Genomic DNA, 17499 nt, shown 5'->3' with positions numbered 1-17499 from the left:
GAGATAGTTACAGTAACGTGACAAGAACCGTATCCACGAGATAGTAACGTGACCAGTAGTGTTAGAACCGTATCCATGAGATAGTTACAGTAACGTGACCAGTAGTGTTAGAACCGTATCCATGACAGTAACGTGACCAGCGGTGTTAGAACCGTATCCGTGACATAGTTACAGTAACGTGATCAGCAGTGTTAGAACCGTATCCGTGAGATAGTTACAGTAACCAGTAGTGTTAGAACCGTATCCGTGAGATAGTTACAGTAACGTGACCAGCGGTGTTAGAACCGTATCCGTGAGATAGTTACAGTAACGTGATCAGCAGTGTTAGAACCGTATCTGTGAGATAGTTACAGTAACGTGACCAGCAGTGTTAGAACCGTATCCATGACAGTAACGTGATCAGCAGTGTTAGAACCGTATCTGTGAGATAGTTACAGTAACGTGACCAGCGGTGTTAGAACCGTATCCGTGAGATAGTTACAGTAACGTGATCAGCAGTGTTAGAACCGTATCTGTGAGATAGTTACAGTAACGTGACCAGCAGTGTTAGAACCGTATCCGTGAGAGTTACAGTAACCAGCAGTGTTAGAACCGTATCCATTCAATTAAAACCATATGAGACGTTAATGGTAATAGTACAAAACATCTTTATTCTTTTAAATAGAAAACATTTTCTATGACTCCTTTATTACTAAATTCCCAACGTCCAGCTGGTTTTAGGATGTTGGTGCACAAAGTCCTGTTTTTCTTATCTGGGTTCGCCAGAGCAAAATGTTGCTCTTTTTCCCCTGAAGTGACGTATACACAAACCTGGGTCATGTTCATTGAGGCGCACTGTAGCAAAACATTTTGCAACAAAATACAAGTTTTATTGTATTAGTACAGATAGTACCTCCAACTCCCTCGTTTGAGTGCTTTCTAACGTTTTGTGCCAAATGAACATGACCCTAGTCAACATACTGCACACAGATACAGAACGTAGGAACAGCTTCCTTTGTTTGGGTCCTGATTGATTGCAATTCAAGTTGACACCTGCAAAGATCCACCCCATCACTGGAGAAGCAAAGGATGCATCTGAAATTACACCCTATTTCCTATATAGTGCACTCCTGTTGACCAGGGCCCACACTCCTGTTGACCAGGGCCCATACTCCTGTTGACCAGGGCCCATACTCCTGTTGACCAGGACCCATACTCCTGTTGACCAGGGCCCACACTCCTGTTGACCAGGGCCCACACTCCTGTTGACCAGGGCCCATACCAGTGGAGGCTGCTGAGGGGAGGACAGCTCATAATGGAATCAAACACATGGAAATCACGTGTTTGATGCCATTACCACGAGCCCGTCCTCCCCAATTAAAGGTGCCACCAACCTCCTGTGGTCCATACTACTTTTGACCAGGGCCTTATGGTACACTATATATAGGAAATAATATGCTGTTTCACAGGTGAGGAAAATAGTAGAAAATCTGCCGCAGATCCAAACTCCCTTTGGTCAGGAAACTCATCATTTAACTCCCCACTGTAATACTTACTATAGTTTATGTCTAGCAAGTCAACATGTCACCTTTCTGAAGACGCCAAATTAGTCCAACATAGTAAGAGTACGTCCCAAATGGCACCCTATTCCCTAAGTAGTGCAAATACTTCAAATACTTTATCTGTGCTTGCCTGGCTTAAAATGGACCAAAAGAATTGTCCTAAAACTGCAACTCCCCTCCCATCTAGCACTCCAGGCAAGCTAGAGCAAACGTTAAAGACTCCAAATAGTATTTAAACAGAGGTCTGATAGCAATACACATTTAGTTTAGGATTGTGGGTAAAGTGATCTTTCTACCCTGAGCCAGACACTTTCTAGTCCAACAACCCTGTTTCCAAGAGCTGAACTTCAGACCCGCGTACCGTCCTCAAGTTTAGCCTCGAAATGGCCGCCATAGTAATAAACATATAACAATCAAATGTTCAAATTCAGAATGCATCATCATACAACCAACCATTCCCCTTATTTAAAAAAACAACAATACATTTCAGCAGAGTCTGTCCATCATCAGGGTTGTATTCATTAGTGCACACTGTAACAAAAAGTTGAGCAAAAGAAAACAAAAACAAGCGTTTATATTGTTCAGGTAGTCCGACAAGTCTTTTCGGTTCATCTCTATACTGAACTATATATTTTTTTTAAACGAGTTTGTCCCAAAGCAAATATCCCAAATGGCACCCTATTCCCTATCTAGTGCACAGACACCCAAATCTGTCTCAAACAGGCACCTGAGACAAGACGGGTGCTAAAAGTAGGATGGACACACTACTGATGAACCAGTGAGGATGGACACAGTACTGACGGTATCCTATTCCATACATCAGTGGTTCTCAAACTGTGGGGCGCACCCCCCCTAGGGGGACCTCAGTCCAGCTTTCAACTTGCTCTTGAAAGTTGTAATAGAATGCTCAAGGTGACGTGTAGAAACTGGTTGTTGCATCATCAGTTCCTCTTTGTCATGTCAGTTATTGCATTTCTTAGAGAGATATTTAGAAGCTGTCAGAAATGTCCAGATCAACTAGCCCATATCAGCGAACGTTTTTTTTAATGCTTTTTTAGCCCGTAGACATTAATACACATTAGACATGGCAAAATGTATAGAATTGGAAATAAGCTTTAAATCTGCAACATTTTAGGGGTGTGAACAGTTTGTGTCATGAACAGTGCTTGTGCCCATAGAAATGGATGTTCCCCAATGCTGGAAGAGGAGCCTGAGTGAAACAGTTTGGGAACCACTGATCTATATAGAGCCCTATGGGCCTCGGCCGAAAGTACTAAGTAGGCCTTGTAACAGCCAGAACGGCCCAGAGGGCAGGAGCCCACCTCCTGCTTCTGTAGTGAGGCAGCTTGATGTACAAGTACACCTCCTGGACAGAATGCTAGTCTACAGCAGACAGCTTGATGTACAAGTACACCCCCTGGACAGAATGCTAGTCTATAGCAGACAGCTTGATGTACAAGTACACCCCCTGGACAGAACGCTAGTCTATAGCAGACAGCTTGATGTACAAGTACACCCCCTGGACAGAATGCTAGTCTATAGCAGACAGCTTGATGTACAAGTACACCCCCTGGACAGAATGCTAGTCTATAGCAGACAGCTTGATGTACAAGTACACCCCCTGGACAGAATGCTAGTCTATAGCAGACAGCTTGATGTACAAGTACACCCCCTGGACAGAATGCTAGTCTATAGCAGACAGCTTGATGTACAAGTACACCCCCTGGACAGAATGCTAGTCTATAGCAGACAGCTTGATGTACAAGTACACCCCCTGGACAGAATGCTAGTCTACAGCAGACAGCTTGATGTACAAGTACACCCCCTGGACAGAACGCTAGTCTACAGCAGACAGCTTGATGTACCAGTACACCCCCTGGACAGAACGCTAGTCTACAGCAGACAGCTTGATGTACCAGTACACCCCCTGGACAGAACGCTAGTCTACAGCAGACAGCTTGATGTACCAGTACACCCCCTGGACAGAACGCTAGTCTACAGCAGACAGCTTGATGTACCAGTACACCCCCTGGACAGAACGCTAGTCTACAGCAGACAGCTTGATGTACCAGTACACCCCCTGGACAGAACGCTAGTCTACAGCAGACAGCTTGATGTACCAGTACACCCCCTGGACAGAATGCTAGTCTATAGCAGACAGCTTGATGTACAAGTACACCCCCTGGACAGAATGCTAGTCTACAGCAGACAGCTTGATGTACAAGTACACCCCCTGGACAGAATGCTAGCCTACAGCAGACAGCTTGATGTACCAGTACACCCCCTGGACAGAACGCTAGTCTACAGCAGACAGCTTGATGTACCAGTACACCCCCTGGACAGAATGCTAGCCTACAGCAGACAGCTTGATGTACAAGTACACCCCCTGGACAGAACGCTAGTCTACAGCAGACAGCTTGATGTACCAGTACACCCCCTGGACAGAACGCTAGTCTACAGCAGACAGCTTGATGTACCAGTACACCCCCTGGACAGAATGCTAGCCTACAGCAGGGCCTGGTGAAAAGTAGTGCACACTAGTATAAAGGAATATGGTGCCAGTTGGGACTCAGACTAAGTTATTGCTGAAGTGATGTGTTTACACAACTCATGGTCACTGTAACATCAGTCTATTGACATCAAGCTAGACTGAATAACCAGACATGGGAAAACACTAGATGAAGGTTTCCCTGCTATAACCAGTGGGACAATGTGTGTGTGTGTCCAAATTGCCTGAAATTATTCTGGCCCACCACCTCTATACAGTAAACCCAACACCCCAGTGCTTGTTTGGAATGATGTCATCATGAGTCTCTCTTATTCCCTCCAATCACCACCACCACACCCTCTTTCACAGCCAATCACCGGGCATCATTTTAGATACTTATCCCTCCTCCAGGAGAGGGCCGGAGGAGGGTACCTCAGAACTTATGCCTCTTGCTCGGCCTGGATGTTTCCACAGCAACAGAACTACCAGCTTCATCACCATCGCCGTTTCCATTCGTGCGGCCATTACCATGGTTACTCTTACCATCCGTGTGGTCATCATTACATGTGGCATAGTCGGGTTGCAGCTCAGACGGAGACCCCAGCGCTGTCACCCACTCCTCTCCTCCATCCCCCTCTCCTCCTTCCTGCCGCTGGGTCTGCTGGATGTGTCGGAGGCGTGTCATGGCCTGGTTGATGGTTGTCGTGGTAACCAGTTTAAAGTCATGCATGCTGACCAGGTGTAACAGGAAGTTCCTACAGAGGTTCTTCCTGGCAATGTACGCACCGCAACCTTCCACAAACGCCAGACAGGCTCCGTTCATCTGGTTATCTGCTATGTAGCTGAGGGGAGAGAGAGAGTGGGGGGAGAGGGGAGAGAGAGAGAGAGGGGGCAGAGAGAGAGAGGGGGGTGGGGGGAGAGAGAGAGAGGAGGGGAGAGAGAGAGATGGGGGGCAGAGAGAGAGCGAGGGGAGAGAGAGGGGGATTAGAGTAGGGACGTCAAACTTTCAGCCTGTGCCAGACACTATGGAGCCTCTAGTCTAGAGCGCCTAGTTAATACTAATTAATTTGGGGCGGCAGGTAGCCTAGTGGTTAGAGCGTTGGGCCTGATCTTCACAGGGATGAACTTGATGCTCCTTTGCAATAAATATCGAGGGTCTTATTCTGGTGACATGATGATCGATGCTTAGCTGTCATTTGACCCCCCCCAAAAAGAAATCTCTCTCTTATCCATAATAATCTCATCATGTAGGCTTAGCCCACACCGTATCTGCCAGCTGTTGGCTAGAGGGCACGGGCCAAGACCAGAGGGCACATTCACTATATAAGGCAACATGTTACTGACAAAACCATCAGTTGAAAATGCATTAGAATTTTTTTTATTCGGTACATGGGAATTTAACCGCAAGTTATTTTTATGTTCACTACGTCATTACACACAGCCTTTTATCCCCCAACAAGTCAATATGATGGAAACATCTCTGGTGGGAAAATGTGTTTTCCACTGACACACAGCAACGTCTTATGAAGCTCTAGAGAACGACACACAGCAACGTCTTATGAAGCTTCAGAGAACGACACACAGCAACGTCTTATGAAGCTCTAGAGAACGACACAGCAACGTCTTATGAAGCTCTAGAGAACGACACACAGCAACGTCTTATGAAGCTCTAGAGAACGACACACAGCAACGTCTTATGAAGCTCTAGAGAACGACACACAGCAACGTCTTATGAAGCTTCAGAGAACGACACACAGCAACGTCTTATGAAGCTCTAGAGAACGACACACAGCAACGTCTTATGAAGCTTCAGAGAACGACACACAGCAACGTCTTATGAAGCTCTAGAGAACGACACACAGCAACGTCTTATGAAGCTCTAGAGAACGACACACAGCAACGTCTTAAGCTCTAGAGAACGACACACAGCAACGTCTTATGAAGCTCTAGAGAACGACACAGCAACGTCTTATGAAGCTCTAGAGAACGACACAGCAACGTCTTATGAAGCTTTAGAGAACGACACACAGCAACGTCTTATGAAGCTCTAGAGAACGACACACAGCAACGTCTTATGAAGCTCTAGAGAACGACACACAGCAACGTCTTATGAAGCTCTAGAGAACGACACACAGCAACGTCTTATGAAGCTTCAGAGAACGACACACAGCAACGTCTTATGAAGCTTCAGAGAACGACACACAGCAACGTCTTATGAAGCTCTAGAGAACGACACACAGCAACGTCTTATGAAGCTCTAGAGAACGACACACAGCAACGTCTTATGAAGCTCTAGAGAACGACACACAGCAACGTCTTATGAAGCTCTAGAGAACGACACACAGCAACGTCTTATGAAGCTTCAGAGAACGACACACAGCAACGTCTTATGAAGCTTCAGAGAACGACACACAGCAACGTCTTATGAAGCTTCAGAGAACGACACACAGCAACGTCTTATGAAGCTTCAGAGAACGACACACAGCAACGTCTTATGAAGCTTTAGAGAACGACACACAGCAACGTCTTATGAAGCTCTAGAGAACGACACACAGCAACGTCTTATGAAGCTCTAGAGAACGACACACAGCAACGTCTTATGAAGCTTTAGAGAACGACACACAGCAATGTCTTATGAAGCTCTAGAGAACGACACACAGCAACGTCTTATGAAGCTTTAGAGAATGACACACAGCAACGTCTTATGAAGCTTTAGAGAACGACACACAGCAACGTCTTATGAAGCTTCAAAGAACGACACACAGCAACGTCTTATGAAGCTTCAAAGAACGACACAGAGCAACGTCTTATGAAGCTTTAGAGAATGACACACAGCAACGTCTTATGAAGCTCTAGAGAACGACACACAGCAACGTCTTATGAAGCTCTAGAGAACGACACACAGCAACGTCTTATGAAGCTCTAGAGAACGACACACAGCAACGTCTTATGAAGCTTTAGAGAACGACACCGACACACAGCAACGTCTTATGAAGCTCTAGAGAACGACACACAGCAACGTCTTATGAAGCTTTAGAGAACGACACAGACACACAGCAACGTCTTATGAAGCTCTAGAGAACGACACACGGCAACGTCTTATGAAGCTTTAGAGAACGACACACAGCAACGTCTTATGAAGCTCTAGAGAACGACACACAGCAACGTCTTATGAAGCTTCAGAGAACGACACACGGCAACGTCTTATGAAGCTTTAGAGAACGACACACGGCAACGTCTTATGAAGCTTTAGAGAACGACACACGGCAACGTCTTATGAAGCTTCAGAGAACGAGACACAGCAACGTCTTATGATGCTTCAGAGAACGACACACAGCAACGTCTTATGATGCTTCAGAGAACGACACACAGCAACGTCTTATGAAGCTTTAGAGAACGACACCGACACACAGCAACGTCTTATGAAGCTTTAGAGAACGACACACAGCAACGTCTTATGAAGCTTCAGAGAACGACACACAGCAACGTCTTATGAAGCTTCAGAGAACGACACACAGCAACGTCTTATGAAGCTTCAGAGAACGACACACAGCAACGTCTTATGAAGCTTTAGAGAACGACACACAGCAACATCTTATGAAGCTTCAGAGAACGACACACAGCAACGTCTTATGAAGCTTCAGAGAACGACACACAGCAACGTCTTATGAAGCTTTAGAGAACGACACACAGCAACGTCTTATGATGCTTCAGAGAACGACACACAGCAACATCTTATGATGCTTTAGAGAACGACACACAGCAACGTCTTATGAAGCTTTAAACAAAGGCTGTATAACGAGGCCAGGGCTTTAATGTGGGGTACGTACCCATACTTCATAACGTGAAGGTTCCATAGCTTCATCACCTCCTTCTCTCCATCGTTCACGTCTGTAAACTCCTGGATTTGCTGTAGACAGAACAACAGTCAGAGTGGATCCACAGTCAAGTTGGAGACTCCAAACCCAATGTCAGTGTGGCTCTGTAAAACATACAGTCTGTAATGGTAGACCTGGGTTTGTATGGGTCTCACCGTGTGCGGGTAGCTACCCGCCCAGTGCGTCTCACCGTGTGCGGGTAGCTACCCGCCCAGTGCGTCTCACCGTGTGCGGGTAGCTACCCGCCCAGTGCGTCTCACCGTGTGCGGGTAGCTACCCGCCCAGTGCGTCTCACCGTGTGCGGGTAGCTACCCGCCCAGTGCGTCTCACCGTGTGCGGGTAGCTACCCGCCCAGTGCGTCTCACCGTGTGCGGGTAGCTACCCGCCCAGTGCGTCTCACCGTGTGCGGGTAGCTACCCGCCCAGTGCGTCTCACCGTGTGCGGGTAGCTACCCGCCCAGTGCGTCTCACCGTGTGCGGGAAGCTACCCGCCCAGTGTGTCTCACCGTGTGCGGTAGCTACCCGCCCAGTGTGTCTCACCGTGTGCGGTAGCTACCCGCCCAGTGTGTCTCACCGTGTGCGGTAGCTACCCGCCCAGTGTGTCTCACCGTGTGCGGTAGCTACCCGCCCAGTGTATCTCACCATGATGGTCCTCTCTCGGAGCCAGAAGGGGTCCGTCTCATCCTCACTGTCGTGATCTATCTCCTGGGGGGTTTTGGGGGTACAGCTGTCTGAGCGGAAGTAGAGACGGTTGTGACCAGGGATGATTCTCTGCTGGTCTCCCTCTTCTCCATCAGCCTCCAGGAACTCACACAGACTGGGGGGGAGAAGACGCTTAGGTCTGGGGGAGGAGAGGGAGGGGTTAGGAAGTGACTGTCAATTGTACCTGCATACACCGTTGTGCATACATACATGCTTTCGCCTACAGGAAGAGAGGAGATGGGTAGGGGGAATTAGAGAGAGAGAGGTAAAGATCCTACAGGAAGGAGAACAGAGGAGGTAAAGATCCTACAGGAAGGAGAACAGAGGAGAGGTAAAGATCCTACAGGAAGGAGAACAGAGGAGAGGTAAAGATCCTACAGGAAGGAGAACAGAGGAGAGGGAAAGATCCTACAGGAAGGAGAACAGAGGAGAGGGAAAGATCCTACAGGAAGGAGAACAGAGGAGAGGTAAAGATCCTACAGGAAGGAGAACAGAGGAGAGGGAAAGATCCTACAGGAAGGAGAACAGAGGAGAGGGAAAGATCCTACAGGAAGGAGAACAGAGGACAGGGAAAGATCCTACAGGAAGGAGAACAGAGGAGAGGGAAAGAGGGAGAGGTAAAGATCCTACAGGAAGGAGAACAGAGGAGAGGGAAAGAGAGAGGTAAAGATCCTACAGGAAGGAGAACAGAGGAGAGGGAAAGATCCCACAGGAAGGAGAACAGAGGAGAGGGAAAGAAAGAGGTAAAGATCCTACAGGAAGGAGAACAGAGGAGAGGTAAAGATCCTACAGGAAGGAGAACAGAGGAGAGGTAAAGATCCTACAGGAAGGAGAACAGAGGAGAGGGAAAGAGAGAGGTAAAGATCCTACAGGAAGGAGAACAGAGGAGAGGGAAAGAGAGAGGTAAAGATCCTACAGGAAGGAGAACAGAGGAGAGGGAAAGATCCTACAGGAAGGAGAACAGAGGAGAGGGAAAGAGAGAGGTAAAGATCCTACAGGAAGGAGAACAGAGGAGAGGTAAAGATCCTACAGGAAGGAGAACAGAGGAGAGGGAAAGAGAGAGGTAAAGATCCTACAGGAAGGAGAACAGAGGAGATGGAAAGATCCTACAGGAAGGAGAACAGAGGAGAGGGAAAGATCCTACAGGAAGGAGAACAGAGGAGAGGGAAAGAGAGAGGTAAAGATCCTACAGGAAGGAGAACAGAGGAGAGGGAAAGAGAGAGGTAAAGATCCTACAGGAAGGAGAACAGAGGAGAGGGAAAGATCCTACAGGAAGGAGAACAGAGGAGAGGTAAAGATCCTACAGGAAGGAGAACAGAGGAGAGGGAAAGATCCTACAGGAAGGAGAACAGAGGAGAGGGAAAGAGAGAGGTAAAGATCCTACAGGAAGGAGAACAGAGGAGAGGAAAAGATCCTACAGGAAGGAGAACAGAGGAGAGGAAAAGATCCTACAGGAAGGAGAACAGAGGAGAGGGAAAGATCCTACAGGAAGGAGAACAGAGGAGAGGGAAAGATCCTACAGGAAGGAGAACAGAGGAGAGGGAAAGATCCTACAGGAAGGAGAACAGAGGAGAGGGAAAGAGAGAGGTAAAGATCCTACAGGAAGGAGAACAGAGGAGAGGGAAAGATCCTACAGGAAGGAGAACAGAGGAGAGGGAAAGAGAGAGGTAAAGATCCTACAGGAAGGAGAACAGAGGAGAGGTAAAGATCCTACAGGAAGGAGAACAGAGGAGAGGGAAAGAGAGAGGTAAGATGGATGTTCAAAGCAGCACTTATTTATCTATGCCAGAAACACATATAGTAGTAACTTAGAGCACCCCAAGAAAACACTCCCAAATTACAAACTCTAAAATCAATTATAATATTATGTTGTTCTGAAAGTTGGGTTTGAGGTTCTCTCCGAATCAGCTCTAACTTTGGAAAAAATCCTACAGCGGCCCGTGGTCAGCATCACACCGTGAAAAAAAAAAAAAAAAAAAGATTGTGAGAATGAGGTGGAAGAATTGGTCCCACACTGCTACTAACCTTATGCCTAACCTTGACCTTAAATTAAGACCAAAAAGCATATTTTTGATTTCAGGAATTTTGACTTTGTGTCTGTGGTACACTATATACACAGCAGTATGTGGACACCCCTTCAAATGAGTGGATTGGTCTATTTCAGCCACACCCGTTGCTTGATTTTATACACCTGTCAGCAAACAGCCATGCAATCTCCATAGACAAACATTGGCAGTAGAATGGCCTTACTGAAGAGCTCAGTGATATTCAAAGTGGCACCATCCTAGGATGCCACCTTTCCAACAAGTCAGTCAGTTCATCAAATATTTGCCCTGGTCAACTGTAAGTACAGTTATTGTGAAGTGGAAATGTCTAGGAGCAACAATGGCTCAGCCGTGAAGTGGTAGGCCACACAAGCTCACAGAAAGGGACCGGCGGGGGCTGAAACGTGTAGCGTGTAAAAATCGTCTGTCCTCGGTTGCAAAACTCACTACCGAGTTCCAAACTGCCTCTGGAAGCAACGTCAGCACAAGAACTGCTCGTCGGGAGCTTCATAATGGGTTCGGACTAGACCCCTTAGTTCAAGGGAAGGGAAATCTTAACGCTACAGGATACAATGACATTCTAGACGATTCTGTGCTTCCAACTTCGTGGCAACAGTTTGGGGAAGGCCCTTTCCTGTCAGCATGACAATGTCCCCGTGCACAAAGCGAGGTCCATACAGAAATGATTTGTCAAGATCGGTGTGGAAGAACTTGACTGGCCTTCACAGAGCCCAGACCTCTGTGTGTGTGTGTGTGTGTGTGAGAGAGACCCAGACGTGTGTACCCAGTTACCTGCAGACGAGGATGTGTGTGAGTGTGAGAGAGACCCAGACGTGTGTACCCAGTTACCTGCAGACGAGGATGTGTGTGTGTGAGAGAGAGACCCAGACGTGTGTACCCAGTTACCTGCAGACGAGGATGTGTGTGTGTGTGAGAGAGACCCAGACGTGTGTACCCAGTTACCTGCAGACGAGGATGTGTGTGTGTGAGAGAGAGACCCAGACGTGTGTACCCAGTTACCTGCAGACGAGGATGTGTGTGTGTGAGAGAGAGACCCAGACGTGTGTACCCAGTTACCTGCAGACGAGGATGTGTGTGTGTGAGAGAGAGACCCAGACGTGTGTACCCAGTTACCTGCAGACGAGGATGTGTGTGTGAGAGAGAGACCCAGACGTGTGTACCCAGTTACCTGCAGACGAGGATGTGTGTGTGTGAGAGAGAGACCCAGACGTGTGTACCCAGTTACCTGCAGACGAGGATGTGTGAGAGAGAGACCCAGACGTGTGTACCCAGTTACCTGCAGACGAGGATGTGTGTGAGAGAGAGACCCAGACGTGTGTACCCAGTTACCTGCAGACGAGGATGTGTGTGAGAGAGAGACCCAGACGTGTGTACCCAGTTACCTGCAGACGAGGATGTGTGTGAGAGAGAGACCCAGACGTGTGTACCCAGTTACCTGCAGACGAGGATGTGTGTGAGAGAGAGACCCAGACGTGTGTACCCAGTTACCTGCAGACGAGGATGTGTGTGAGTGTGAGAGAGACCCAGACGTGTGTACCCAGTTACCTGCAGACGAGGATGTGTGTGAGAGAGAGACCCAGACGTGTGTACCCAGTTACCTGCAGACGAGGATGTGTGTGAGTGTGAGAGAGACCCAGACGTGTGTACCCAGTTACCTGCAGACGAGGATGTGTGTGACAGGGGATCTCTTGACGGGTCCGTTCCTGCTGAAGGCGAAGCCGGGCTGACTGTGAACATCCTGAGGATTCCCAGCGTACGCCCCGTCGTAACGCTCATTAATAGACACGTCTATCCTCGCTCCTTTAGGGTGGGGCTGGGGAGGAGGTCATAGAACACGTCAATCACAACGGAACTGTTTAATAACTAGCCCTTATTCAGCCCCAATATGTACAGCTCCTGACATTACCCCCCCCCACACACACACAATATGTACAGCTCCTGACATTACCCCCCCCCCCCACACACACAATATGTACAGCTCCTGACATTACCCCCCCCCCCCACACACACCCCCACCCCTGGTCTCTTTCTCACCTCCTAGGCTGTTTACACAGCCAGCCCAATTATTGGCAAAATATCAGAAGTGGGCTGCCTGTCTAAATGCAGTCATAGTTGAAGATGAATCTGTTGTGGGCCAGTTTGAGGAGACCGTAGTCTTCTACAGTTCAGAGTGCACCAGACACACACACACACACACACTCTCTCTCTCTCGATTCGTCTCTCTTCCCCTCGCTCAGTCTCTCTCTCTCTCTCTCGCTTCCTCTCTCTTCCCCTCTCTCTGTCTAGCTCTCACCACGTAGTTGAAGATGAATCTGCTGTGGGCCAGTTTGAGGTGTTTGAGGAGACTGTAGAGTCTCCTACAGTTCAGAGTGCACCAGGGACAGTGGAGGTCATCTCTAGCCTCGGTCTGCTGCTGTGTGTTGTGGTTATACAGGAACTAGAGAGAGAAGGAGAGAGAGAGAGGGAGGGCGAGAGAGTGAGAAGGATATAGACTATGTAATCCCACAGAAAAGGTCAGCCAGTCTGACCATAGAGTAGGAGCCAGTAGAAACGAAGACACTCCCCATCATAGACAGACAAGTCTTAAATACACTGTACTAATAACCCCCAGTCAGACCTGTTATAAAGGACCAGGTCTCTAATACCATCCCCCCCCCCCCCCCCCCCCCAGTCAGACCTGTTATAAAGGACCAGGTCTCTAATAACCCCAAGTCAGACCTGTTATAAAGGGCCAGGTCTCTAATAACCCCCAGTCAGACCTGTTATAAAGGGCCAGGTCTCTAATACCATCCACCCCCCAGTCAGACCTGTTATAAAGGACCAGGTCTCTAATACCATCCACCCCCCAGTCAGACCTGTTATAAAGGGCCAGGTCTCTAATACCATCCACCCCCCAGTCAGACCTGTTATAAAGGGCCAGGTCTCTAATACCATCCACCCCCCAGTCAGACCTGTTATAAAGGGCCAGGTCTCTAATACCATCCACCCCCCCAGTCAGACCTGTTATAAAGGGCCAGGTCTCTAATAACCCCAAGTCAGACCTGTTATAAAGGACCAGGTCTCTAATACCATCCACCCCCCAGTCAGACCTGTTATAAAGGGCCAGGTCTCTAATACCATCCACCCCCAGTCAGACCTGTTATAAAGGGCCAGGTCTCTAATACCATCCACCCCCCCCAGTCAGACCTGTTATAAAGGGCCAGGTCTCTAATACCATCCACCCCCCAGTCAGACCTGTTATAAAGGACCAGGTCTCTAATACCATCCACCCCCCCCCAGTCAGACCTGTTATAAAGGACCAGGTCTCTAATACCATCCACCCCCCAGTCAGACCTGTTATAAAGGGCCAGGTCTCTAATACCATCCACCCCCAGTCAGACCTGTTATAAAGGGCCAGGTCTCTAATAACCCCCAGTCAGACCTGTTATAAAGGGCCAGGTCTCTAATACCATCCACCCCCCCAGTCAGACCTGTTATAAAGGACCAGGTCTCTAATAACCCCCAGTCAGACCTGTTATAAAGGGCCAGGTCTCTAATACCATCCACCCCCCCAGTCAGACCTGTTATAAAGGGCCAGGTCTCTAATACCATCCACCCCCCTGTCAGACCTGTTATAAAGGACCAGGTCTCTAATAACCCCCAGTCAGACCTGTTATAAAGGGCCAGGTCTCTAATACCATCCACCCCCCAGTCAGACCTGTTATAAAGGACCAGGTCTCTAATACCATCCACCCCCCAGTCAGACCTGTTATAAAGGGCCAGGTCTCTAATACCATCCACCCCCCAGTCAGACCTGTTATAAAGGGCCAGGTCTCTAATACCATCCACCCCCAGTCAGACCTGTTATAAAGGGCCAGGTCTCTAATACCATCCACCCCCCAGTCAGACCTGTTATAAAGGACCAAGTCTCTAATACCATCCACCCCCCAGTCAGACCTGTTATAAAGGACCAGGTCTCTAATACCATCCACCCCCCAGTCAGACCTGTTATAAAGGGCCAGGTCTCTAATACCATCCACCCCCCAGTCAGACCTGTTATAAAGGGCCAGGTCTCTAATACCATCCACCCCCCAGTCAGACCTGTTATAAAGGGCCAGGTCTCTAATACCATCCACCCCCCCAGTCAGACCTGTTATAAAGGGCCAGGTCTCTAATAACCCCAAGTCAGACCTGTTATAAAGGACCAGGTCTCTAATACCATCCACCCCCCAGTCAGACCTGTTATAAAGGGCCAGGTCTCTAATACCATCCACCCCCAGTCAGACCTGTTATAAAGGGCCAGGTCTCTAATACCATCCACCCCCCCAGTCAGACCTGTTATAAAGGGCCAGGTCTCTAATACCATCCACCCCCCAGTCAGACCTGTTATAAAGGACCAGGTCTCTAATACCATCCACCCCCCCCCAGTCAGACCTGTTATAAAGGACCAGGTCTCTAATACCATCCACCCCCCAGTCAGACCTGTTATAAAGGGCCAGGTCTCTAATACCATCCACCCCCAGTCAGACCTGTTATAAAGGGCCAGGTCTCTAATACCATCCACCCCCCCAGTCAGACCTGTTATAAAGGACCAGGTCTCTAATACCATCCACCCCCCCCAGTCAGACCTGTTATAAAGGACCAGGTCTCTAACAACCCCCAGTCAGACCTGTTATAAAGGGCCAGGTCTCTAATACCATCCATCCCCCAGTCAGACCTGTTATAAAGGGCCAGGTCTCTAATACCATCCACCCCCCAGTCAGACCTGTTATAAAGGGCCAGGTCTCTAATACCATCCACCCCCCCAGTCAGACCTGTTATAAAGGGCCAGGTCTATAATAACCCCAAGTCAGACCTTTTATAAAGGACCAGGTCTCTAATACCATCCACCCCCCAGTCAGACCTGTTATAAAGGGCCAGGTCTCTAATACCATCCACCCCCCAGTCAGACCTGTTATAAAGGACCAGGTCTCTAATAACCACCACCCCCCAGTCAGACCTGTTATAAAGGACCAGGTCTCTAATACCATCCACCCCCCAGTCAGACCTGTTATAAAGGACCAGGTCTCTAATACCATCCACCCCCCAGTCAGACCTGTTATAAAGGGCCAGGTCTCTAATACCATCCACCCCCCAGTCAGACCTGTTATAAAGGGCCAGGTCTCTAATAACCCCCACCCCCCAGTCAGACCTGTTATAAAGGACCAGGTCTCTAATAACCCCCAGTCAGACCTGTTATAAAGGGCCAGGTCTCTAATACCATCCACCCCCCAGTCAGACCTGTTATAAAGGACCAGGTCTCTAATACCATCCACCCCCCAGTCAGACCTGTTATAAAGGACCAGGTCTCTAATACCATCCAACCCCCAGTCAGACCTGTTATAAAGGACCAGGTCTCTAATACCATCCAACCCCCAGTCAGACCTGTTATAAAGGACCAGGTCTCTAATACCATCCACCCCCCAGTTAGACACATAAGAGAACAAAAGACAAGCACAACACAACTGTGATTCAGACATGGATTGCACAATGCAATCTGCACTGAAGTCAACAATACAAGTGTGTTTCTCCCTCTCACCTGGTAGAAAATGCGTAGATTGTCACTTGGTTCCTCAAGTGTGTGTTCTCGTCTCATCTGAAATGCTGTACTGCTGAAGGAGTCTTTCACAGCTACAGAGAGAGGGAGGAAACGTGTACCATGTTTAAAGGGATTCTTTAACGTGTACCATGTTTAAAGGGATTCTTTAACGTGTTCCATGTTTAAAGGGATTCTTTAACGTGTTCCATGTTTAAAGGGATTCTTTAACGTGTTCCATGTTTAAAAGGGATTATTTAACGTGTACCATGTTTAAAAGGGATTATTTAACGTGTACCATGTTTAAAAGGGATTCTTTAACGTGTACCATGTTTAAAGGGATTCTTTAACGTGTACCATGTTTAAAGGGATTCTTTAACGTATACCATGTTTAAAGGGATTCTTTAACGTGTACCATGTTTAAAGGGATTCTTTAACGTATACCATGTTTAAAGGGATTCTTTAACGTGTACCATGTTTAAAGGGATTCTTTAACGTATACCATGTTTAAAGGGATTCTTTAACGTGTACCATGTTTAAAGGGATTCTTTAACGTGTACCATGTTTAAAGGGATTCTTTAACGTGTACCATGTTTAAAGGGATTCTTTAACGTGTACCATGTTTAAAGGGATTCTTTAACGTGTTCCATGTTTAAAGGGATTCTTTAACGTGTACCATGTTTAAAGGGATACTTTAACGTGTTCCATGTTTAAAGGGATTCTTTAACGTGTACCATGTTTAAAGGGATACTTTAACGTGTTCCATGTTTAAAGGGATACTTTAACGTGTTCCATGTTTAAAGGGATTCTTTAACGTGTACCATGTTTAAAGGGATTCTTTAACGTGTACCATGTTTAAAGGGATTCTTTAACGTGTACCATGTTTAAAGGGATTCTTTAACGTGTACCATGTTTAAAGGGATTCTTTAACATATACCATGTTTAAAGGGATACTTTAACGTATACCATGTTTAAAGGGATACTTTAACGTATACCATGTTTAAAGGGATACTTCAGGATTTTGGTAATGAGGCCCTTTGTCTACTTCCCCAGAAATCAGATGAACTCGTGGATACTACTTTTATTTCTCGGTGTCCAGTATGAAGGATGTTGCTAACTATCACTGGCGCAATTGCTAACTAATTTTCGCTAGCAGATATCAGACTTCCAGTCATTGTGCTAATGCTAGTTAGCATTGGCTCACAAAACTACCTCTAACTTCCTTTATACCGGACACAAAGACATAAAAATGATATTCATTTAAACATGGT

General features: G+C 47.5%; 1 protein-coding gene across 1 annotated transcript in view; it reads right to left on the bottom strand.

Annotated features, from left to right (window-relative positions):
• Positions 1 to 3968: 3968 nt before the first annotated feature.
• Positions 3969 to 17499, bottom strand: part of LOC120036333 (polycomb protein suz12-A-like) — a 36046-nt gene continuing 22515 nt past the window's right edge. The window contains exons 11-16 of the mRNA XM_038982810.1: positions 16232 to 16323; positions 12968 to 13111; positions 12330 to 12487; positions 8549 to 8747; positions 7860 to 7939; positions 3969 to 4871 (exon numbers count right to left, since the gene is read on the bottom strand). Of these exons, the coding sequence (XP_038838738.1) occupies positions 4463 to 4871; positions 7860 to 7939; positions 8549 to 8747; positions 12330 to 12487; positions 12968 to 13111; positions 16232 to 16323 (1082 nt within the window). The 3' untranslated portion in view covers positions 3969 to 4462. The remainder of the gene's footprint in view (positions 4872 to 7859; positions 7940 to 8548; positions 8748 to 12329; positions 12488 to 12967; positions 13112 to 16231; positions 16324 to 17499) is intronic.

This window comes from Salvelinus namaycush, unplaced genomic scaffold, assembly GCF_016432855.1.
Source record: "Salvelinus namaycush isolate Seneca unplaced genomic scaffold, SaNama_1.0 Scaffold131, whole genome shotgun sequence".
NCBI lineage: Eukaryota > Metazoa > Chordata > Actinopteri > Salmoniformes > Salmonidae > Salvelinus > Salvelinus namaycush.
The sequence above is the reverse complement of the archived record's forward strand: the minus strand, read 5'-3'. Positions and strand labels throughout refer to the sequence as shown.